This window comes from Narcine bancroftii, chromosome 2 (genome assembly GCF_036971445.1).
Source record: "Narcine bancroftii isolate sNarBan1 chromosome 2, sNarBan1.hap1, whole genome shotgun sequence".
Lineage (NCBI taxonomy): Eukaryota > Metazoa > Chordata > Chondrichthyes > Torpediniformes > Narcinidae > Narcine > Narcine bancroftii.
The window spans coordinates 349,421,473-349,447,151 of NC_091470.1; the positions used below are offsets into that span (position 1 = coordinate 349,421,473).

A 25,679-nucleotide genomic window follows, 5' to 3' on the forward strand; every position below is an offset into this window, starting at 1 on the left:
TGGCTGAAGCCAAACAGGTACCTCATTAAATAGCCCCAACAACAATAGGAAACATTAAATCAAATTTAAAATTAGAGAATAAATGCAAAAGATAATTAATAAATATCTGCTGATACTACAGTGCAAGAAAAAGAAGTGGCGTTACAATAATGCTGACTGTCCTCTTGTGGTGTCGGAGCAATCCCTGATGAGTGTAAGAAGGGGAGGCTCAGGAGCTACATTTTTCACACAGAGAGTGGTGAGTGCATGGAATGCACTGCTGGCAACGGTGCTGGAAACAGGTACAATTGGATCTTTTAGGAGAATATTAGATGGGTCTATGAAATGGAGAACAATGGAGGGTTATGCAGTAAAGAATTTCTAGTCAGTTGCTAGAGTACGTTATTAGGTTGCCACAACACTGTGGGCTGAAGGGCCTGTGCTACGCTGTAGATGTCTACGTTCTCTCTTGATAGCCTGTTGGAGAGCAACCTAGACGTGCTGGTCCTCAGGCTTCTTGGTAGCAACAAGAAGAGGGTATGACCAGGGAGATCCTTTATGGGGTTGGCTGCCTTCTTGAGTCAGTCTGTCCAACTGAGTTTTATTTTTCTTTGAGAGCCATTGAAATGGTGTCTTTTGTGAGAGCTCTGTGAAGTGGATTCAACTGAATCATACAGTTTGCTTGTACTAAAACATGACCCTTTGTAGAACATTGAACAATACATCACTGTACAGGGATATTGGGCTGACTTACATAAACCTAAACTTTCAATCAAAATCACAATCAATCTTGTCCTTCCTAACCTCACAGCTCATAACCTGTAAAAAACAACCGTCTCCCCTAAATTTCCAACCACTCTCCCTTAAACAGATATTCTTTTGTAATGACCATGACCGCCCTGGGATAAAGGTACTTTATCTATGCCCCTCATAATTTTGTACACCTCTGTTAAGTCACCTTTCATTCTCCATTTCTCCAAAGATATAAGCATTTTCTTGCTCAACCTTTCCTTGTAAAACATCTTGGTAAATCTCTTCAGCACTGTCTTTAAGTATTGTTCCTACAGTGAGGCAATCAGAACCGAACACAATACTGTGAGAATGGTCTAATCAGAGCTTTATCAGGTTGCAATATTACCTCCCACTCTTGAACTCAGTCCCTGAACAATGAAGGCCAGCATACTATACACTGTCTTCACTTACGCAGCAGCTTTGAGACTACACCCATATTAACGTACTAGCTTGAAGAAGGGCTCAGGCCCAAAATGTCAGTTATATATATTTGATTATTTCCTCTGCACAATGCGAGACCTGCTGTGTTGCTCCAGCATTTCTGTTTTAACTGACTTATGAACCCCAAACCCCTTTAGAATGTGGGAGGAAACCACCTGGAGGTAATACAAGTGGACACAAGGTAAATGTCCAAACTTCTTGCAGAGAGTGCCGGATTTAAACCCTGTTGGCTGTCACTATAATAGCATTGTGCTAGCTGCTACACCAACCGTGTGGCCCACGGTTGTGATTCCTTTGGTTGTCACTTGCCTGGGAGTCTTAACAGCATGGCGACTTTGTTTGCTTTCTAATCATCTAAAGAAATGATGAAGATTCTCAGCAGACCATTCGATATTTGATGAATTCACACTGAGGTCATTGTAACTTTCTTTCTAACTCCACAGATGTTGCTTGACCTATTGATACAGGTACACAATCCTTTATCTGGAACCCTTGGGGGACAGTGTTCCAAATTTCATTTTTTCTGGATTTCGGAAAGCCCATCCGAATTCAGCTGCCGTATTCACCCCCTACCAGTCGCCCGGCTGACTGGTCCCTCGGATGCCTGGCAGCCTTCCCCAACCACCAGTCCCTCGACCACGTCCCCTAACCGCCGGTCCCCAGTTGCCAGATTTTGGAGCTTTCCGGATTTCAGATGTCCGGATAAAGGATTGTGTATCTGTCATCCTCAAAATTCACTCTTTTTTTCGATTTCCAACTTCTGCAGTTTTATTTGCTGTTTTATTCATTTGTTCCATCTTGTATGGTTTCAGGTTAATCACACAGCTCACTATTTCTTCTTGGGAAAGTTTATAGCGCTATAGCACACAATTTATATAGCATGGGAAAGTTGGTAGCACTATCATGTACAATTTATAAATACCGTGGGAAAAAGCGATGGCAGACCTGCACTCCGAGAATTCCACGCGGTGGAGAAAGGGCTATGTGCACAGCTTCATGTAAGGAGCATTCATAGAGGGGTTTCTCTGATGCACTGCTTTCTGGGAACTCAGGTCTGCCATTGCTTTTTTCACATGGTCTTTATAAGTTTTGCTCCATAGCACTGCTAATTTTCCCATGTTGTTTAAAAATTGTCTGCTATTGCTATTTATTTCCTCTCTCTCTTTCTCTCTCTCTCTCTCTCTCTCTCTCTCTCTCTCTCTTTCTCCCTCTCCCTCTCCCCCCCCCCCCCCCCTTCCCCTACTGTGACTTACCTATGGCAAAGCTTAAGTCTTCATTTTAATCTTTTCTTCATTTACGTTCCTGCACTCATCCAAAAACTTGGGTCATTTCAATTCCACAATGCAATTACCTGTTACACACTTACCTGATGGCAATGCTGGAGTTTGCAGACACCAGGGATTGTCGAGGCCATCAATCCCTGGCATGAGATGACATCATCTGACGCCGGCGCTGAGCTGATTTTGCTTTCATACTTTTAACTCTTTAAATAGTGATTGGCTGTTAATTCCTGGGATCACTTGCAAGTGTGAAAGGGGGTCATGGTTCCTACAGCCATATTAAGAAGGGAATTGGTGAAGGAAATTGATGACAGCTTCAAACTGCCCAAAAATTAAAGAATGGAACCGAAAAAAAATCAGTAATCAGTGCCACAAAATGCAAAAAAGGTAAGTCATCTGCTTATTCTTAAGAGAGAAAGCACAACATGTTTAATTGAATAAAACAATTAATTAATTTATTTTTATATATGTTTCTGACCATAAGACATAGGAGCGGAAAAAAGGCCATTCAGCCCCTTGAGTCTGCCCCACTCATATTAAAAATACAGTATATCTCCAATGATACAAAATGGTCAGGACCGGACCGATTTCTGTTGACTAACTTTTTCAGATAACTGGTGATTTTTTTAAAACAGCCCAGTAGCAACAGTAAATCACCTGTTTCAATGTTTAAAAAACAACAAACAACAAGGGAAGGCTTTTTAAGTATTAACATAATGTTTGATTCTCATTAAAAAAAATGATGGCTGCTGATCCCCGACACGTCCCCAATGCTATCACCAAGATCTCCCAACTGCCACCACCGATCCCCGACATATCCCCCTCTGCTGCTGCCGATCTCCGGGAAGGCTTTCCGAGCCAGTGGAATACTCATTGGCGAGTCGGCGGGCTCCTGTCTCCCTGTGGGCCCATTCTAGCAGGGGCTGTTCCAGCTTTGTGTCCTGGTTCTCAGTGTTGGAGCCCAACCTAGACCCAGTTTTCGCCTGTGCACACTCCCCCTCCCAACCGCTGCTGACGATCACTGACAACTCCCTACCAAGGTCCTGCTCTTTCCTAGGAAGTCACTCTCTTTGATGACACAGGGACAAGGGATTCTTCTGACTTTTTGCGGCTGGGATACAGTGGTGTGGTGATACACCACTAGCCTACTGCAGGGGGGGAAACCTGTGTACCTGCAGAAAGAGCACTGGAGGACAAGGCAAAGCTGGCTGGTTGTCAATCAGCCGACCTGAATGGATCAAGACCCACCCGGTCTTCTGCCATTCACCCTCTGGGATACAAGCTACATCCGGCCTCTCGAGGTCAGTCTCAGAGCCATCACAGCTGCTCTCACAGTCAGCTCTGTGGATGTTTGTGTGGAATAAAGCCTGTTGAACAGCCTTTATGTCTTGTGCATGCTTTTCTACTCGATAGCACATCACAAGTGGCACACAGTTTGAGAGGGAGAATTAGAAAAGTCAATAGGGGTAAGGTAAAGAAGAAATAGAGAAGGAGAGGTCCAAAGTCCTCATTTATCCAAAATTTTTTTGGACCCGGAAATGATGTCTGTTCACTTCCGAAATATTTTAGATAAATGAGGATATCCGAAACTATCAGAAATCCTTAATTATCCCAATTTTTTTGTAGCTGAATTGACCTCACAGGTTGAGAAAGAAATTTTCCTAACATGAAATTAGAATGACAATTTAATTTGGATATCTAAGGATTTCTGATGGTTTCGGATATCCTCATTTATCTAAAATATTTCAGAAGTGAACAGACATCATTTCCGGGTCCAAAAAATATTTTGGATAAATGAGGATTTTGGATAAATGAGGATTTTGGATAAATGAGGATTTTGGATAATTGGATTTTGGATAATTGGATTTTGGATAATTGGAGTTGTACTGTAAATAGTGCCTATGAATCACTTATCTGTATTGTCTGTTATGACTGGTTGTATGGTGCCATAGGTGCTCTGTGGTTAGTAAGGAATTACTTAAAGTGGCATGTGAGTAGAAAAAAAGGTTGAGAACCACTGTATAAGCAAATAATTGTATTTAAATATTTTCTTGTTATTTTCTTTGAATTTTCTCTCTACATGTCACATGATTATTTTTAATTTAAAAGGTTTGTTTAATTTGCAATAGTTTTTAATTTTCTCTGAGGATATGTAAATGTCAGATAACTTCACAAATGTGCAAACTTTCCAACAACTGATAAACCTGTGCATAAAGTGTGCAGGGTTTGCCATTTATAATTAGTCAGCTTCAAGCAGACTTAACTGAGGATATTTTTTCTTGGGCCACCTGATCTTGGTGAGTGTTTTGTGGAGGGGTGAATGGTGCATCAGTGGCAATCCTGTCCCAGTGTTCTTGGAAACCGATTATGATTATTTTGATAAATGGCTGGTTTCTTGTCAGGTACTCTGGAAAAAAGTCATAATTCTGAGAAAGGTTTAGATTAGTTTATGAATGGAAAGGATAAGCAAGACTATGGCCCAGGTGCAGATCAATGAAAGTTGACAGAATGATAATTAGGTACAGATGAGATTGGCCTCTTTCTGTGCTTTGTGAATCTGTGGAATTTTCTACTGCCTGAGACAGCAGTAAAGGCTGATTCAGTGGATATGTTGAAGGCACGGATAGATTGTTGAATAATAGAGTAAGTAAGGGATATGAGAAGAGGCGAAAAAGTAGCGTTAAGTCCATGTTCAACTTGGCCATAATCTTACTGAGCAGTTTTGCCGGGCCAGATGGTCAACACTTACTTTAATTTGTTAAGTTTGTATGTAACATTAAAACAGAATGGTTGGCACGGTTGGTGTACTGGTTAGCACAACGCCTTCTCAGCGCCAATGATCGGGACTGAGGTTTGAATCCCGTGCTGTCTGTAAGGAGGTTGTACATTCTCCCCGTGCTGCATGGTTTTTCCCCCCGGGGGCTCCAGTTCCAATTAACCTGGACCCCTGGTATGTCTTGGAGCAAATTGGGCAGCACAAAAAAAAAATAGAATTTGGTTATCTGCTCAAAGGAATAAAATAGCATGGACTAGAATCTTAATGAAATCTTAGCAGACATTTTAAGTGACACTGCAAGGAGTGGGGTAAGCTTTTTGAGATGGGGAGGTACTATGGCTGTTCAGTGGAAAAGGTGGTGGAAGATGGTCATGTGGCTGTGGATCATCGAGAGGATACTGAGGTAACTATGGGAGAACTGATGGGCCATTTCATCCAGGTGACTATCATGGACTAAAATAGCTGCACTTCTGTGTCATGTTGCTCAGAGTTGACAGAAGAAGAGACCTATTAATATTCCTCTCCCCACTCGACTGATCTTTCTCTCCCCACTAAGCATGACCATAGATTAGTAAGTGTGAGTTGGATGTGCTTCCATCTTACATTTAGCTTCAGATCTTTTTACTCAAATCTAAATAGCTCAGAGCCTTAAATATCACTTTGAAGGGTCCTGCTCCTGGACAGAGGTTCCCAAGCTCTTGCTCTGTATCTTTGCCTACTTTGGGATTGCTGCAAACTTACACAAGCCTGTTAATAGCACTGGATCACAGTTTCTTTCAAAAGGTTTCGTGATAGACAACTTCAAGCTGAACACAAAGAACATTTCAAATTTACTGTATCACGTAGGAAGTTGGAGAAATATTAAATGGACTTTTATTGAACATAACATAAGAAATAGGACTAGGAGTCGGCCATCTGGCCCGTTGAGCCTACTCTGCCATTCAATAAGATCATGGCTGATCCGATCATTGACTCAACTCCATCAACCTGCCTTTTCCCTATATCCCTTAATTCCTTTTTTATGTAAAAATCTATCTAACTGAACCTTTAATATGTTCAATGAAGAAGCCTCAACCACTTCCCTGGGTAGAGAATTCCACAGATTCACTGCTATCTAGAAAAAAGTTTTTCCTCATCTCCATCTTAAATCTACTCCCCTGAATCTTGAGGCTGCGTCCCCTCTTTCTGGTCTCACCTACCAGTGAAAATCATTTTCCTGCCTCTATCTTATCTATCCCTTTCCTAATTTTATATGTTTCTATAAGATCTCCTCTCATTCTTCTGTATTTGGGTGAGTATAAACACCGAGGATTTAGTCTCTCGCCGTAGGTCAACCCCCTCATCTCCGGGATCAACCTGGTGATCCTCCTCTGGGCCGCCTCCAAGGCCAGTATAGTCTTCCTCAAGTATGGAGACCAGAACTGCACACAGTACTCCAGGTGCGGTCTCACCATTACCTTGTATAGTTGTGGCATGACCTCCCTGCTCTTGATTTCAATTCCTCTAGCAATGAAGGCCAACATTCCATTTGCCTTCTTAATAACTTGCAACCCAACTTTTGCGGTTCACACACAAGCACCCCCAGGTCCTTCTGCACTACAGCTTGCTGCAGTTTTTCACCATTTAAATAATAATCTGCTCTTCTATTTTTCCGACCAAAGATGATGACCTCGCATTTACTAACATGCTGGTTCCCAATAAGTGACATGATAATGATGTTCTTGTGTGCGTGGGAGGAAGAATAAAACATGTTTTTTACACAGCATTCACGTGATTTTATTTTCCATTATGAAAAGCCTCTGATATTGATCGTTTACACTGAAATAACCAAAACCAGCATTTGGGAAAATCAATAGTGCGAATAAAACACCTACTTTCACAATGTATAAAAGTGGATGGGAAAATTACTGCAAGTATTGGTCTGTAAAAGTGGATTTCAAACTTTTCTTACCACTCACATGCCTCCTTACTAATCACCGCTACCTATTGGTGGGGGCTTGTGGCGGGCTGTTAGTGGGGGAGCAGGGCTGTGGGTTTCAGACTTTTCAAAATGAGGACTAACCCACAGACCAGCTTGCTCACAATCTGGTTGATCGAATGTCAAATCTAGCGTCAGGGTCAGGGTTATGGTTAGATATTCCCATGCCCGTATACGTTTTATTCCGGCTATTACATTCCTACACTCACTATAAATTGTGCGCCTCTGTGCATGTTATCTCCATTACCATTTCCCCACGCCCATCTTTTACTGCAACATTGCATTCATCTGTTTTCTGATTGTGGGAAAATCTACAGACAATTTAATAGAACATACACGTGCAATTTATAAAGGAGCATGGAAATATCATAGTGGGTGTAAAACACACATGACTAAAAAAGTGTGAGAAAATATGTGCACAATTTAATTAAACAACTGAATTAAAGTATACTTCAAAAGTTCTGTATTATCTTACAGCAAGAATGCAACCAACTAAATTTGAGATTCAATAATTTTTATTGTTTGTTGTTTTCTTCAAGGATTTTATCTTCTTTATTTTTCTTTGTGGGAGTGGGCTAGGTGATGGAGTGTGCATGTGTAGGGGCATATGTGTGCCCATTTCGGTGTGGGGAGGTAGGCATGCAGTGTGTGTCTGGCAGACCCAGGTTCCAACAGCATTGTTGTTAGCCCCTCCCTGCCCCCTGGGCTACAATGTCTTTCTCTCCCAGAGCCACATCTTTGGACCAAGGACTTGCAGCCGGCTGATTACTCCCCCGGCATCACTGTCACCTTCAGTGGCTTCTCCAACCCAGCGAGCTGCTAGCGCACGATCGTTGCCATCTTTGACTTTGCCTCCTGAGACCGTAGTGACTGGGATCACCACCGACGGGAAACTTCCTGGTATGTTCCTGCTCATCCCTCGTGAATCCCCTGCAGCTATGGGGAATCTCTGTAAACCCCCTATAGTGATGGGGAACCTCCATTACTCCCTGCACTGACGAGAAATCCCTGTGTCCCCTATGGGAACGGGGAAACCCTGTGACCCCCTCTGCATGGATGGGGAATGTGATAGGAAAAAAAACAATGTGATTTTTATGATCAGTAGCCCAAAATCCATAAAATACACCCAAATGTGTTCAGGAAGCAAAAACTTTGTTGTCCAGTATAATCAAGTGTTTTAATTCAAACTTTGTGACTACTGCCGGGATTGCATAACTTTTGATTGAACCTTTGAGATTGATCATAGCTTTGTAGTTAATTTCAGGAGCCCTTTATCTCTTTAACCACTTTTTAATCTCTTGCGCAGAGGTGACACCTTCTTGACCTGGGGTCATGAGTCGGGACGGGGCAGCGATGGTGCGCTGCCCTCGGAGGTTTCAGAGAATTAGCCCAAACCCATCAATAAAGCCTCGTTAGTCCAACCTGGTCCAGCAAATCGATCGGGAAAAATATTTGGTCATTCCTACCCTAGCTTCACTATGGGAGAAAACCAAACTGTGACCCAGCCCCAAACACAGGCCACCATCTCTGAGTACCTTCAGAGTCACTGTTGAGGCACGATGACTGAGGAAGAACAGTAGCTGATTCTCAACAGTGACTGCAGGTCAATAGAGATTATTTTTTTTGTACAGCAAATGCATAGAACAGTTTATAATTGAAGCTCCTTTTTCCCCAGTGAAGAATGTGCCCTACTAATTTTTATAAATTGCTGTTACTTATAAAATTATCACCTTTACACAATGAGTCTTTCCTTTCCATGTCTCAGCTGTAATTTTTCTTTCTCTTGCAATCTTTTTATTGATTTTATAATAATAAAAAATGTAATCACATAGTGTATATGGAATACATATTAAATACAGAAAGTAACACAACACTTTATACAAAGATAATATAATCAGTACCCATATCACTAATCATTTCTAAACACTAAATTAAAGAATGATATGAAATATCTTATTATAATATCTAATCCCACCACCTAGACTAGAGTTGTAGGGGAAGAAGATTAAAGAAAAAAGAACATAAAATTATCATCAGAATTGTTATTGTTCCTAGAAATTCTGAAAATAGTTTACAATTGGTCCCCACCTATTTTAAAAATTTATGTTCGTATCAGTTACAGAGCGTCAGATTTTCTCTAGATTAAGGCAAGACATAATTTCATGTAACCATTGAGTATAAGTGGGCAGAGCAACATCCTTCCACTTACATATATGACACATCTTGCCATAATAGAAGTAAAATATATTATTTGATGTTTAGTTGGCAGTCAGGCCATTCACTCCAGTAGAGCCAAAAAGGGCAATTAAAAGATTAGGCACTAAATTGAAGTCAAGAATTATTAATAAAGTCTGAAAAACCTCTCTCCAGGCTTCAACATGTCCAAAACATATGGATTAATGTAACATTCCCATTGTTACATCTGTCACAACAAAGACTCATATTTGGGTAGAAATGAGAAAGTTTATCTTTGGGCATGTGAGCTTTATGGATTACTTTAAATTGTAAGAGAGAAATACCAACTCTCTTCAGATATTGAAACATGTCCCCATGCTTTTTTTAAAAAGTTCTCAAGGAGTTTGATGCAATTTCTCAACATATCATAAATAGTAGATATTAAACCTTTCTGTGAGGTTTGTAAATTAAAAATTGTGTCAATAATATTTGGGTCAGGTAATTGAAAGTGGATAAAGTTTTTAATCTGCAAATACCTAAAACAATGAATTTTAGGTAAAGCAAATTTGCTTGCCAATTATTCAAATGGAGTAAGACTATTGTCAATAAATAAATCTTTTAAACTTGTAATACCTATTCTATACCACTCATAAAAAGTTAAATCATTCATTGAAGGTTGAAAAAAGTAATTAGATAAAATAGGACTGGAAAGAGAACAAAACTGCTTAAACCAAAATATTTTCAGAATTGCAACCAGATCCTTACTGTATGTTTAACTACTGTATTATCAATTAATTTATTTAACTTATTTAAAGAGGAAGGTAATGCACAGCCAAGAAATGCAGTAATAGATAATTTTCTTAACTCCAGTGTGACCCATGTTGGGCAATCCTGTCAATTATTGTAATATGTCCAAAACGTGATAATATGTATGTAAACTGCCCAATAGTAAAATCTGAAATTAGGTAGAGCCAAACCTCCATTTCTTTTAGATTTTTGAAGGTGGATTTTATTTAAGCAAGGACGCTTATTCTTCCATGTGTATAACAATAAAATAGAATGAAGTGAATAAAAAAAAATTCGGAAGGAAGGTTGAAAAAGATATAAAAATTGATGTAAAATATTTATTTTGATAGAATTAATTCATCCAACCAGAGGCAAAGAAAGGGGTGACCATTTCAATAACAATTGCTTCTGCTTTAAAGTAAGAAAATGTTCTTTAAATATATATTTATAATATTCTGTTATTATAATACCAAGGAAAGTGAATTGATTTCTTACAAACTTAAAGGAAGATCAATATAAGTAGATACAAAGGAATTTAAAGGAAAAAAGCTCACTTTCATGAAGATTTAATTCATAGCCTGAAAATTGACTAAATTGAGAAAGCAATGATAGCACAAAAAGCGCAGAAGTTTCAGGGTTGGAAATGAACAGTCGAAGATTATCTACATGAAGAGAAACCTTGTGAGCAGTAATGTTCCTACAGATTCCTGAAATGCTCTCATATTATCAAAAGGCAATAGCTAAAGGTTCTAAAGCTAAATTGAATAGTAGAGGTCCTTGTCTAGTACCACAATGAAGATGAAGAGATTTCGATTGTTGAAATTGGTAAAAATAGATGCTGTCAGAGATAAATATAGCTTAATCTGTGTAATGAAACCAGGTCCCAAATCAAATCTTTAAAAAATCTCAAGCAAATATTTCCATTCAATCCGGTCAAAAGCTTTCTCTGCATCTAAAGAAATAACACATTCCAGGACCAAAGTGAAAAGTATATATATAACATTCAATAACCGCCAAATATTAAAGTGTGAGTAACAATTTTTAATAAAGCCCATTTGGTCTTCTGAAATGATAATATTCTCCAATTTGTGGGCTAAAATTCAATTTAAGTAGTCCATCGAGCACACTTCTCTAAAGTTTAGTTGGCTAAATTTTATCCTCATATTTCCTCTAAATGTGAAGAATGCATAACTGAGGAAGGTATATTATATCATATGTTTTGGTTAATACCTTCTCTCTTTAATTTTTGGCAAGGGATATTTTGCACATTGTTAGTTCTTGATATTAATTTGACTCCTAGCCCTTTCATTGCTATTTTTGGAGTGAGTGGACCAATGGATTTAATACTGACTTTTTCACAATCCCATGTAGTGGCTTTTGCTTCCCTCATTGCTGAAAGGACCATTTTGCTGAGATGGAAAGATGCTGTCCCTCCCACTCATACTCAGTGGTTGTTGGATGTGATGGCGTGGTTAGAAAAAAATTAGGTGTTATACAATTTCAGTATCTTCCTTCAAGCTCAGGATTCGTAAGTTTGCCTCCTTCTTCTTCCATTTAAGTCTACGAGTTTCTGCGTTAACTTCTTAATAGTTATTTAGTCTACTGCAGATATCATCCAGATCATTGACTCTCACATCAGCCATTTCCACAGTTTTTTCAACAGGAGAGATCCGTTCCTCATAATCATCCATTTTCTTTCTTAAAACGTCCAGTTTAACATCAGTTTGATCCAAAAAGCCTTTAAAGCCACCAGCTGCCAACATTCTGTGTCATTCTGACAAAGAAGTGATATTCTCCATAGGGTGGTGAAGATGGCAGTGCTGCAGGAGCCACTGTAACGGCAGCGCTGATGCTGGTGTGGACCCGCGGGGAGTGGAGATGCAGTACTCCTGCAGTGTCCAGCCACCCAGTCGACTGCTGTTGGCTCCGCACGGGTTTTGTACTGTCCGTTGGCGGAGCCAAACGTGGTTTTAGTCGAAATCCCTCATTTGCGGGTCTACAGCCAAGATGGTGGTGCCTATTTATTGGCTGAAGCCATGAGGGGAAGTGGAGGATAGGAGCAGGACACTAGAGGACGGGAAAATCATACACATTCTGAGAGGGATAAGTGGAGGCGACGACTCAAGGGGACAGTGTCCATGGCGGTGGATCATTGAGGGGGCTCTGCACCTGAGGGACCAGGGCATGCAGCAGGCTGCTGGCGACTCGAGTCAAGGAGCCCGTGGAAGCTGTGGGCTGCTGGACACTGCTGTCAGGAGACTTGCTCCAGGCTGTGGACTGCAGGAGACTGGGTTGAACTGCCTGGAGGGGTACCAGGTATCAGAGCTGGGATGCAATGAGATGCCAAACCACTGAAGGGTTCCTGACTATATTGGGCAATTCCTGCCAGGAGCAAATCTGTCTGCTGTGCAGGAGGCAAAAATAAATTTCATGTAATACAGCACTGTTTTAGTACTATGATAATAAATTGAATCTTGAATATTGGAGTTAAGGGAGTTTCTTCTTCTCTCTTTCCAACTTTACTGCTTTTTGTAGTCATCTTTAAACTAGCCATGAGTGAAAAAAAACAAGAAGCCTATGCTTTGATATACAAGGACATTGGTAAATAGAAGACTTGTTAAGGAGGCTCCTAACTCCTTTACAAGCTGCTACTCCATCACTCGCCAGCAGGAAGAGTCCAGCTGTAATTTTTAAAAGTATATCCTGAGTCTCAATTATTTGGCTTGAAACATGTTGCTACAAACACAATGTGAGGGGTTGGAGGAACAAGTTGTTTATTCACCAATAACATTTACTTCTCTGCAATGCCATCCACGGCTGCAGTCATCTGTGTGAATTGTAGTAAAAACAATAAAATAATGGATGAACTCAGCAGGACACACACTGCCCATAGGAGGTAAAAATATCAGCCCAGCGAGGTATGAGGAAAAAGCAGGCAGGTGCCTGAATAGAGGCTGCAGGAGGAGGGAAGAAGGGGCCATGGAAAGGAGCACAGGCAAAAGGCCATAATTGGACATGGATGGGAGGACTGTAGATGAAAGGTAAGAATTGATCGGAGGAGGGAAGTGGCTATGTGAATGCAGAACTGGAGGAAAGAGAGAGAGAGAGAGAAACAGCTAGAGGAAAGGAGACAGGGATAGAGGAAGCCGAGAGATGGTGGGGGTGAGCTGGTGGCTAACGGAAACTGGAGAAATTGATGTTAATGCCATCTGGTGAAGGATTATGACATTTTATTTTTTGCCCTGTTCAGTGTGATTGGTTAATGGAACTATTGACAATGACAAATGTATTGGGCAGGCAAATGACTGAATTCTACCATTACTCTCAGTGGGATTAAATAGTCAGATCAAATGATCGCTAGTGGATTAGTGAGAAGCAGAGTCAAATTGAGTATCTCCTATAACCTTCAATTAATGATTCAGTAGTTGGTTTAGGAGTTTTATGATGGTGTAAAGGATTAGCTGGCAAATTAACCTGCAGCTCATAGTTTCTAATCTTAAGCTTTGTGTGAACTGTTTGCTACATGTTGCTTATGCTAATCTTCTCTTTCGTGTGTTCCCTGTGGTGCAATTAGCCTCTCTGAATCTGCACTTAAATCACACTGCAATTTACAATCTCTGTGTTTCTGATCAAATCCACAAAGCAGTTACTGAATATCAGCGTGAAGTCTTTCTGGACTCATTTCTGTCAAAAAAGTACTTAGAGAAGTCTTTGGATAGTTTAACATTAATGCATATGTCAATTCAGGTTAGACCTGAGATACTGAGCTAAAGAGCAGGAGGTTGGCATTTTCTGTCCTCCCTCTCCATATTTTTTTACCTGCTGTTCAGTCAGCTACCAATATTCTTGTCCTCGAGTCTCGCTTGAATTCTGCCTCAGACAATTTGCAGAAGATGCACTTGTTGATCTGAGGTCAATCCACAGGACCATCAGAGTGGCAAAGAGGATCGCCGGAGTCTCACTCCCCACCCCAACCCCCTCCTCCTCTCCCCCATCTACCGGTGTCGTTGTCTGAAGAGGCCACACAAAATCATTGAAAACAACTTTCGTCCCTGCTTGCAGCATCGTTCAGTTGTTCCTGTCAGCAAAGAGGTAGAGGAGGATCAGAGCCAGCACCGCCAGGCTGAGGAGCAGCTTCTTCCCCAGACGGGGAAAATGCTGAACGACCAAAGGATCTGCTCACACTCACCATCTCATATTTATGAAACTTTATTTATTTTTGTGTGTGTGATGTATATTATATATACACACTCACACACACTCACACACACACACACTCACACACACCAACACACACACACACACTCACACACACAAACATACACACACACACTCACACACACTCACACACACACACTCACACACACTCACACACACACATACACACACACACACAAACATACACACACTAACACACACACACACACACACACACACACACACACACACACACACACACGTATACTTGCACACCATCAACATACATATACACTGTATATATATTTTATATATATATATATATATATATTCGCCATATAACACGATCTTGGGAAGGCGATGGTCCTCCATTCTGGAGACGTGACTCACCCAGCGCAGTTGGATCTTCACAGCGTGGATTCGATGCTGTCGGCCTCTGCCATCTCGAATACTTCAATGTTGGAGATGTAGATGTATATGTAGATATATAACAGTATATATACTGATGCTATACATGTACAGTAATATACACACATACATACACAAATTTTATATATCTACATATATATATATGTGTACAAATATGAAGGGGTGTGTTTGTGTGTGTGTGTGTGTGTGTGTGTGTGTGTGTGTGTGTGTGGGTATATAAAATGTTAAAGGCTATCTCTCGAGACCAAGGATGATGGACTTTATTCCATTTTCCACAGAGCGAACACGCCTGTGCATGTATTTGTTTAATGTGTACTCGATGTTTTACTCCAAGAAGAACACGATACTTCACAAATCAATCAACTTATTCTAATGTCATGGTAACCATGACGATTGGAGATGATTGATTTGTTGCAGCCTTTCTCCGCCTTCATAGCCGTTGAGTTCAGTGTAACTTTCCTGTTCCACTGTTGAGGATTTGGTTGGATTGTTCTTTGTCAGGGACCTCACACTCAACCTTACAGCCATTGGTGACCCTACCAGGAGTATACCTCAAGGTGGCAACCTCCTCGGGATCACAGGACCATAAAAGCTTCTCCACCATGCCATGGTGACAATCCATGGAGAAAACCTATGAAGGCATGTTCTGCATATGTTTTGTTTGTCTGTATGTATGTAATATCTGGTTGTGTGTATGTGTGTTTTGCACTGAGGAGGGGAGAATGCTGTACTCAACGATGAAGACGCTGTTTACATTCGGTACCGCACGGATGGCAGTCTCTTCAATCTGAGGTGCCTGCAAGCTCACACCAAGACACAAGAGCAAGTTGTCCGTGAACTACTTTTTGCAGACGATGCCGCTTTAGTTGCCCATTCAGAGCCAGCTCTTCAGCGCTTGACGTCCTGTTTTGCGGAAACTGCCAAAATGTTTGGCTTGGAAGTCAGCCTGAAGAAAACTGAGGTCCTCCATCAGCCATCTCCCCACCATGACTACCAGCCCCCCCACATCTCCATCGGGCACACAAAATTCAAAACGGTCAACCAGTTTACCTATCTCGGCTGCACCATTTCATCGGATGCAAGGATCGACAACGAGATAGACAACAGACTCACCAAGGCAAATAGCGCCTTTGGAAGACTACACAAAAAAGTCTGGAAAAACAACCAACTGAAAAATCTCACAAAGATTAGCGTATACAGAGCCATTGTCATACCCACACTCCTGTTCGGCTCCGAATCATGGGTCCTTTACCGGCATCACCTACGGCTCCTAGAACGCTTCCACCAGCGTTTTCTCCGCTCCATCCTCAACATTCATTGGAGTGACTTCATCTCCAACATCGAAGTACTCGAGATGGCAGAGGCCGACAGCATTGAACCCACGCTGCTGAAGATCCAACTGCGCTGGGTAGGTCACATCTCCAGAATGGAGGACCATCGCCTTCCCAAGATCGTGTTATATGGCGAGCTCTCCACTGGCCACCATGACAGAGGTGCACCAAAGAAGAGGTACAAGGACTGCCTAAAGAAATCTCTTGGTGCCTGCCACATTGACCACCGCCAGTGGGCTGATATTGCCTCCAACCGTGCATCTTGGTGCCTCACAGTTCGGCGGGCAGCAACCTCCTTTCAAGAAGACTGCAGAGCCCACCTCATTGACAAAAGACAAAGGAATAAAAACCCACCACCCAACCCCAACCAACCAATTTTCCCTTGCAACCGTTGCAACCGTGTCTGTCTGTCCTACATCGGACTTGTCAGCCACAAACGAGCCTGCAGCTGACGTGGACATTACCCCTCCATAAATCTTCGTCTGCGAAGCCAAGCCAAAGAAAAGAAGAATTGTGCAATCAGTTGACAATAAACTTGACTTGTTCACATCTTCACATCATTGCTTCACTGATTCAGCTCTTCTGGTTGGCTGTTCAATCCCTCATGACCTTCAGCTGATTGAAAGCTTTGGTGCCCATATTCCTGCATATTCGCCAGTTTTCCTGCATCTGTAAAGTTCTCTATTTGCCTCCCCTGTACCCATCACTACTTACCTGCTGCCCCACTTTGACTTCAGTTCTATTCGTGACTCAGATTTAAGAGTGTGATCTCCTCTGACACCAAGAATCTTCAAGGATACTTCCATGTGTTTAATTCTGGGCTCCTGCATGCCCTTGTTAATAATTGTTCTACCGCTACTAACTGGGGCTTCAATTCTGGCATTTCTTTCTAAACCTATCAGCCCTCAATCTTTAATTTCCTGGCCTGGCCCCATTTTTAAACAGACCTCTGGCCCAACCTTTAATCAGCAAAAATAGACAGGAGACTGCAGGTGGTGGAACCTGGAGCCAAACGCGATCTGTTGGAGAAACTCAGTGGGTTGAGCAGCATCAGTGGGAGAAAAAGAACGGTCAGCATTCAGGTCAAAATCATTTATTGAGATTGTTGGTCTTCTCTCACTGCTCCCCCTTCTGTGGTATGTACTGCTTTGCCTTCTCTCAGTTTCTGATCAAATCCACACTGGAATGATTATACTTTAATAAAGTAGCTACATCAACATGTGTTGCAATTGTAATTCAGATATTTTAACAGAAAAACAACATATTCCAACCAATACATGCTGGCAATAAAATCGTTCATTCAATACCATCACTCCTTGAATAAAACAACACAGAAATAGGCCATTCGGCATATTTAGACCGTAACCCAGATGATAGCACTCCATACTGCTCCCATTCATGGACCGGGTCAATTATGTTGAAATTTAAGATGCATTTACCACCTTTGCTGAACCTCCTGTTTCTTCTCTGGTTAAACCTTAAATGCTGGGATCGCCTTTGATGGATCAATAAGCAATCAAGCCCTGTGTATCCTTAGCTCTCCATGTGTGGTTTTCTTTTTGCTGTCTTCTGTGTTAAATCTATGTCCCTTTTAATTTTTAACTTTGTGCTGACCTCCCCTTGATTTTAACTTTTCAGCTGTTTCAGAAAATCTTTGAGAATAATAAGTGCCCCAGAATCTTCAGTTCACGTGAGCCCTAATGTAATGTGCACTCTAAGATCGCCATTGGCTTGTGCCATTCCCCCAGTGGGAGTTGACTGAAAGTAGTTCCATGTTGAGACCTCATACAAATTGTGCTGCACTGGAAATGGCATCTTATTGATGGGTGATGTTTTCCAATAGAAAACAGGCCTGACTCTTCACACAAGTTACATTATAAGCTGCACTCCTCTAATAATGAAGAAACAGTCACCTTCAACTTTTCACATTTGGCAGTATCCAATTGTGATGTACTATCTGTAAAATCTTGGAGACGTGTGTCTTGGGTAAACTTATACCTCTCATTTTGTTCATTTAGATTGGTCACAGTGTTTGAGCTACCGAAAGAAAATAGACACACACACCGAGAGCAGTTCAGTTTATACAAATGTTTATTACTAATTCAAAAGCTGATTTCACACTACAATATGCAAGCCCTTCCCAACTATACTTATCAACGCTTGGACTGGTCCCAACTGCCGAAGCGAGGCAACGACTGCACACTTGTAGTAGGTTGTCAGGGCGCTGGTAGCAGCTTCTCCACCTCCCCCGACCGGGACGTTGCTCGGACTCTGGCTGTTCTTCCTTCTTGACAAGGGGTGTTCCCACCCCTCGGAGAGTCTAAACTTCAGCAGCAGGACCACAGGCTTATATACCCCAAAAACAATTAATCATGCGCCTACTCCTTCTAATATTTGTCAGTCAAAATCAAAACTGAACATTACATTCTACAATTTAGAAGATTAATTATTCTGGAACCAGGATGTTATAACTTCCTGGTTTATCTCGTAGATACAAAGACTTATTAAAACTTCTCGAGCAAGACAGGTTGTGACCAATTCGTCAATTTCAGAGTGTTGCATTTGACAACTGCTTTCCCTGGGCCTCACAGTGGAATTCCATTTCAAAGTGTATCTTCAGATAAGTCCCCATGGCTGAGTTTAATTACATCTGCTAGTTCTGAAAGTAAGGTGACCTGCGTGTGGACCCAGTGTCGTCAGTTCCACATAAGCAAAAAGCATCTGGGTACATGGTTTTAATCCTCCATTACATTCCACCCCTTGGTCACAATCTGTCATTTGCGAGGCCTAACCAGTATTTGAGTACAGAGGGAGCGAAAGAAGAGAAATCAAAACAACAATTACAAAGATAAGCAATGATGCGAGCAACCAACGGAGGATAGTGTGGCCCACTCCCCCAAATGTAGCAGTTAGCCATGAGAAAGGATTCCAACCAAGGCTCAAATTATCCTTGTTGGCCACAATACCCAGACACTGGAGCTCACGAACAGATTTTGAAACATGCTGAACAATAACATATTTATATAAGCTGCACTTGAGGCTGGTGACCGAGGACTTCCTTGGTGTAATGCATCGGACCGTGTTTCCCACGGGGAACTCCCTTGGAACGTCCTCGACATTACAAATCCAATTGCTGGCATCAAAGCAGCTGTTAAGCCAGATCACCAGGAGTGTAAAATGGAGAACCTGGAACAAAGAAGCCTGACACATGTCACTCACGATACCATAAGCGTTCAGTGTTTAAACAGACTAAATCATCCTGTCCCTCAATAGCTACCCACCGAGTGTTACCCTGGGCAGGTGTCACTATTTCCCCTTTTACAGGAGGGCCACTACCTGGTGGTGCCACCCATACCTTTTCTCCAACATTCTCTAGTTCGGGGATGGGGGGCAATGACTGTTATTCCTCTGGAATAGGCTGTAATTCAGGAGCGTGAAGAAGTCGGTGGAAAGGTGTACCTTCTTTTAAAGGGCGATGATTCAAATTGTCGACTGCCTGCTGCAGCACATGGCACCATCCCTTCTGGGTCCCCAGTGATGTTAACAAACGAATTTGTTCCTTCAGTAAGCCGTTCATTTGTTCAACTAACCCGGCAGCCTGCGGGTAATAAGGAATATGGTGGACCCATAAAATACCGTTGTCATTTGCTCAATCACAGATTGCTTTCCCGGAGAAGTGCGAGCCATTATCAGAGTGAATCTCCTCTGGAACATCATAACGATAAATCAAATGGTTTAGTCCTTGGATAGTGCTAGCTTGGTCGGCCGTCTTGGTGGGAAAAGTAAAAACCAGGCCCGAAAAGGTGTCAACCATTACTAGGACGTAATATTTACCCATACAGTCTAGCATGGGGCCTATGTAATCAATTTGCCAGACCGCAGCTGAGTGAGCACCCCGTTTTATTTGGCCATGCGGACCAGGTGGAACGGTATGGAACTTCACAAGCCGACATTCTGGGCATGTACGTACGTTCATGCGGACATCATCCTGATGGACGGATAAAGCATGTGTACGGGACCACATAGCTGATCCCTTTTCCCCCAAATGACCACTCTGTTCATGTGCCCATTGAGCCAGGGGGACGGTATCAGCACAGCTGATAGTGGCAAGCTGATCTGCTACTGCATTATGTTGAGCCATGTTAGTCGCCATATTGGTATGGGCATCAACGTGATAAATGGTTATCTCACGATGGTGGGAAGCATCCCACAACAGCTGCCACAACTCTTTGCCCCATACTGGGCGGTCATGTATCATCCAGTTGTTCTTTTGCAAATCAGGCATCCATACCACAAGTCCATTAGCCAAAGCCCAGGAATCAGTAAACAGGCGAAGAGGGTGATCATGGGGATCTAGTGGTAAAGTGACTGCCTTCAACTCATCATACTGACTGGAGCCACCATCCCCCTCCTCCGATAACTGAGTTCCTGACCTGGGATGGTAAGCCACCTGTTCGTGTACGTGGCCCACCCCTTCAGGCCCTCTGGTCGCATGACTCTGAATATACCACTTCCATTTAACAATAGAAGACTGCTGAGCCCGCCCGATCTTTAGATTAGCATCATTAGCCAGGACCCAATTCATTATAGGAAGTGCAGGTCGCAATTGAACATCTGCATCACCTGTCATTCTTTCAGTCTCTAGCAGGGCCCAGTAACAGGCTAGGAACTGTTGTTCAAAAACAGAATAACGAGTGGCAGCCTCGGGCATGGTACGTGACCAGAATCCCAGCGGGACTCGGCGACCCTCTTGTTTCTGCCAGAGGCTCCAGGAGGCCACATCATCAATATAATGGTGAATTGAGAGGGAAGGCGATACTGGAAGGTGGGTGAAGGTATACTGGCGCCCCTTCCAGGTAAAGGCGAACTGATCCTGTGAGTCCTCAGCTATAAGAATACTGAAGAAGGCGTTAGCGAGATCAATGACAGCATACCATGTTCCTGAGTTCCCAGTAGCAATGTTTTCAAAAAGGGTGACAATGTCCGGAACTGCTGAAGCAAGTGGTGGGGCATGTTTGTTCAAAAATCGATAATCAACTGTCATTCTCCAGGAGCCGTCCGGCTTCTGGACTGGCCAAACAGGGCTATTAAAGGGCGACGTTGCGGGCCTCACTACCCCTTCTTCTTGCAGAGCATCGATGGTGGCAGTAATCTCTTCCTGCCCCCCAGGGAGACGATATTGTGGAATGCACACTGGTTTCATGGGGGCTGGCACCATCACAGGATCCCACTTAGCCTGACCCACTACTAGTTTTTTTGTAATAGTTCGAATTCCAAATTCAAATCCCCCTTGGCTAATATTAAGGGCCATACCGGCCAACATATTAATACCCAGGATACACTCGTCAGTAGCAGCCACCAGGGCATGTAACCAGACAGGGGAAGGGCTATCACCCACCATGGCACATACTTTTATTTCCTTTGCCAGGGTGACCGCTCCTCCCAACCCCTCTATTCGAAAGGCCGGTCCAGTCCAGAGGTCGGGATTACCAGGAATCACCGAGTGCTCTGCACCGGTGTCGACCAAAGCCAAGTATTGGCGATCATTACCCCCACCCCAGTGGATTGTTAACGGTATGTAGGGCTGCGGATCCCCGTGTGTGCGCCGTGTCTCGATGGGGTAGACACGGGAATCCTGCCCACACCTTCAGGCTTCAGAAGGGTTCGGGGGCTTCCAGGACCACATGCTATTGTTATCTTTAAGAGCCTGTTTAACCCATTGTTTTACCTCATCATGAATAACTGAAGCAGGAGAAGCCAGCTCGATAGAAGCAGCAGTGGGAGCAGAAAGCACAGCTGGGCCAGGAGGACTCAGCAGCTGGGGATGATGTTCCCCTGCTTTTTGCCTAAATCGATCTCCAATGGCAGCCAGCTCTTTTACAGAGAAATCACGGATCATTGACTCCTTCCGACCCCTGTTCCCACTTTGGCTCACAGGGTCCTCCACCCAGTCTAGGGGAGGAGGTGGAGGCCATCCAACAGAGGGAGTAGGCCATAGAGCATAATCAGGGGTTTGGGTATTTTCCCCTGGGTCCACATGGGAAACCGGGGTATCTATCCCTTCCATCTCTACCCTTACATCATCCCCCCTTCTGTCTGTTTGGGAAATCTGCTGCCTTATAGGGCGGGCGTGAACAGCAGATGGAGAGGGTAGTATGTTAGACACATGCTGAGGAGTATCTGCATTATTACCATTGTCATTCCAGATATTCCCATCCCAATCCTCAATTACATCAGGATCGTCACCATTCCTTATCATGGCATGATTACGATATGGATTGGGTTCTACTTCATGCCTTTCCTTATCTGCACAGAGCTGCTGCCGGAGTTTAATATTACGGCAAATCATTTGGACATGCTTATCTTCCCATTCTTTGGCTCTGTCCTGACTGGTGCGAACAATCTCGCTCATCATGGAACAGCATTGTCGCAGGACTTCTAGCTCCTCCTCTAATTGCTTTCTTTTGCACTGAGATTCTACTTCTCTTTGAATTAATTCTGCTTCACGCTGAACGGAGTGGCGTAATGCTGTGGCCAGCAGCCAAAAACCATTCGTTAGCGTTCCCTTTTTATCAGGAAATTTACTTTCTCGAAGGAGAGTGGCAACCCGCTCTCCCAGAGGTGCACTTGATGAGTCTAACTTCTCATCCCAACTAATGGGTGGTCCCAACAAAGACAGGGTATTGGCCAACATGCCAAACCCATCGTCTTTGGAAGTCCATCCAGGAATCAAGAACTGCTCAGGGCTCACCTGTTTCTTTCGGCGAAACATCTTGAGACCAATCCTGCTCGCAGCGCCAATTGTCTTGGGTAAACTTATACCTCTCATTTTGTTCATTTAGATTGGTCACAGTGTTTGAGCTACCGAAAGAAAATAGACACACACACCGAGAGCAGTTCAGTTTATACAAATGTTTATTACTAATTCAAAAGCTGATTTCACACTACAATATGCAAGCCCTTCCCAACTATACTTATCAACGCTTGGACTGGTCCCAACTGCCGAAGCGAGGCAACGACTGCACACTTGTAGTAGGTTGTCAGGGCGCTGGTAGCAGCTTCTCCACCTCCCCCGACCGGGACGTTGCTCGGACTCTGGCTGTTCTTCCTTCTTGACAAGGGGTGTTCCCACCCCTCGGAGAGTCTAAACTTCAGCAGCAGGACCACAGGCTTATATACCCCAAAAACAATTAATCATGCGCCTACTCCTTCTAATATTTGTCAGTCAAAATCAAAACTGAACATTACATTCTACAATTTAGAAGATTAATTATTCTGGAACCAGGATGTTATAACTTCCTGGTTTATCTCGTAGATACAAAGACTTATTAAAACTTCTCGAGCAAGACAGGTTGTGACCAATTCGTCAATTTCAGAGTGTTGCATTTGATAACTGCTTTCCCTGGGCCTCACAGTGGAATTCCATTTCAAAGTGTATCTTCAGATAAGTCCCCATGGCTGAGTTTAATTACATCTGCTAGTTCTGAAAGTAAGGTGACCTGCGTGTGGACCCAGTGTCGTCAGTTCCACATAAGCAAAAAGCATCTGGGTACATGGTTTTAATCCTCCATTACAACGTGCCCTGGGGAAATTATATCCTGGTGGAATGGGATTGTTTTGCATGATTCCATTCACTTGATGGGCCGAGTGGTCACTTCCCATGTTGTTGGCCATGTGAAATGCTACATGGAGCCAAACCTTTCACTCTGACCACCTTATACCAATATCATCAACTTCTTGATGTGCAGGTTAGATTAATTTTGGAAACTCTGATGGAAAAGTCTCTGTTATACAGGGTCTCGATCCAGAACACTAACAGTTCTGTCCTTCTCCTCCCCCCCCCCCCCCCCACTGGCCACAGTCACACACATACATACACACATCATGCTTGACCCTCTAACTTCCTCCAGCAATTTGCCTTTTGTTGTTGGAAATTCCGATTAAAATTCATAATACTAACCTGTTAAAACATTGATAGCCTCAACAATTTTTCTTGCTTTTAGGCTTAATAGAACTGTGTCTGTTTTCATGAGAGTTGCGTTCAAAAATGATTCGAAATGCTGGCAGTGTTCTGTCCGTCTATAAGTGGAATATTCAACTGTTAAATTTCCCTTTTTCTGGAACGGAACCTCCATCCATTCTGCACATCTGCAATTCAGATACCATCTGGTATTTTTCTGGAAGCAAAGTTTATGGACATTTTCTGTCCTTAATTGATGAATTGCTGCAGTGTCCTCTCTCATCATGTATAAGAGCAATGTTGCATTCAGATGTGTACACACACCCTTTTGTGAATCCTGAATAATAAGCTTTAAAAAAAACTAGCATGTTTAAAGACTTCAAAAATAGCAATGAATGGAGATTTTGAGACATAGCAGAGAATGATGTTGTTTTGCCAGTCAGAATGGTGAGCAACCAAAGGAACGGCATACACTAACCATTCAAAACTCCTATTCATGGAAAAAATGTTTATTTATTTATTTCTATATATGAATACTTGTTTGTTTGTATGTGTGTTATGTCTGGTTGTGTGTCTGCGAGCTTTGCATCGAGCACTGGAGAATCCTGTTTCGTTGGGTGAATTGGATCAGCAAGTTTTCTGATGACACAAAGATAGGAGGCATTGTGGACTGTGAGGAAGACTTTCAAAGCTTGGAGAGGGATTTGGATCAGCTGGGAAATTGGACAAGTAAATGGCTGATGGAATTTAATGCAGATAAGTGCAAGGTGTTGCACTTTGGAAGTGCGAATCATGGAAGGATGTACTTAATAAATGGTAGGCCATTGAGGAGTGCGGATGAACAAAGAGATCTGGGAATACCAATACATTGTTCGGTGAAGTGGCGTTGCATGTGGCCAGGGTTTTAAAGAATACTTTTGGCATCTTAGCCTTTATAAATCAAAGTATCAAGTATAGAAGTTGGAATGTTATGTTGAAGTTATTCAAGCCATTGGTGAGGCCACATTTAGAATATTGTGGGCAGTTCTGGTCGCCCAGCAGCAGGAAGGATATCAATAAGATTGAAAGAGTACAGAGAAGATTTACTAAGATGTTGCTGGACCTTCAGGAGTTGGGTAACTGAGAAAGGTTAAACAGGTTAGGACTATATTCCTTGGAACAAAGAAGAATGAGGGGAGACTTGACTGAGATTATGAGGGGTATAGACAGTGTAGATGTGAGTAGGATGTTTCCACTTAGATTGGGGGAGATAAATACGAGAGGTCATAACTTTAGGCTGAAAGGGGAACATTAGGGGAAAGTTTTTCACTCAGAGAGTGGTAGGAGTGTGCAATGAGCTGCCATCAGGTGTAGTGAATGCAGATTCAATCTTGAGTTTTATTGGATAACTACATGGTTAGGAGTGGTCTGGAGGGTGATGGAATGAGAGTAGGACAATGGGACTAGCTAGTTTTGATGGTTGGCTCAGACTGGAAGGGTCCAATGGCCTGTTTTTCTGTTCTGTAATGTTCTATGGTTCTAAGTAGATGAATGTAAAATTGACTTGTTGACTTGG

General features: G+C 42.6%; 2 protein-coding genes across 13 annotated transcripts in view; one reads left to right on the forward strand and one right to left on the reverse strand.

The window, feature by feature from the left end:
- Positions 1 to 25,679, forward strand: part of tsnare1 (T-SNARE Domain Containing 1) — a 962,849-nt gene that overhangs the window by 378,819 nt on the left and 558,351 nt on the right. The gene's annotated exons all lie outside the window — the stretch shown is intronic.
- On the reverse strand, positions 18,280 to 21,565 carry LOC138755749 (uncharacterized). Its single transcript, XM_069922259.1, has 2 exons — positions 19,624 to 21,565; positions 18,280 to 19,350 (listed from the first exon to the last, which is right to left on the reverse strand). The coding sequence occupies exon 1, from the start codon at positions 21,563 to 21,565 to the stop codon at positions 19,814 to 19,816; it is 1,752 nt and encodes a 583-aa protein (XP_069778360.1). The 3' UTR covers positions 18,280 to 19,350; positions 19,624 to 19,813.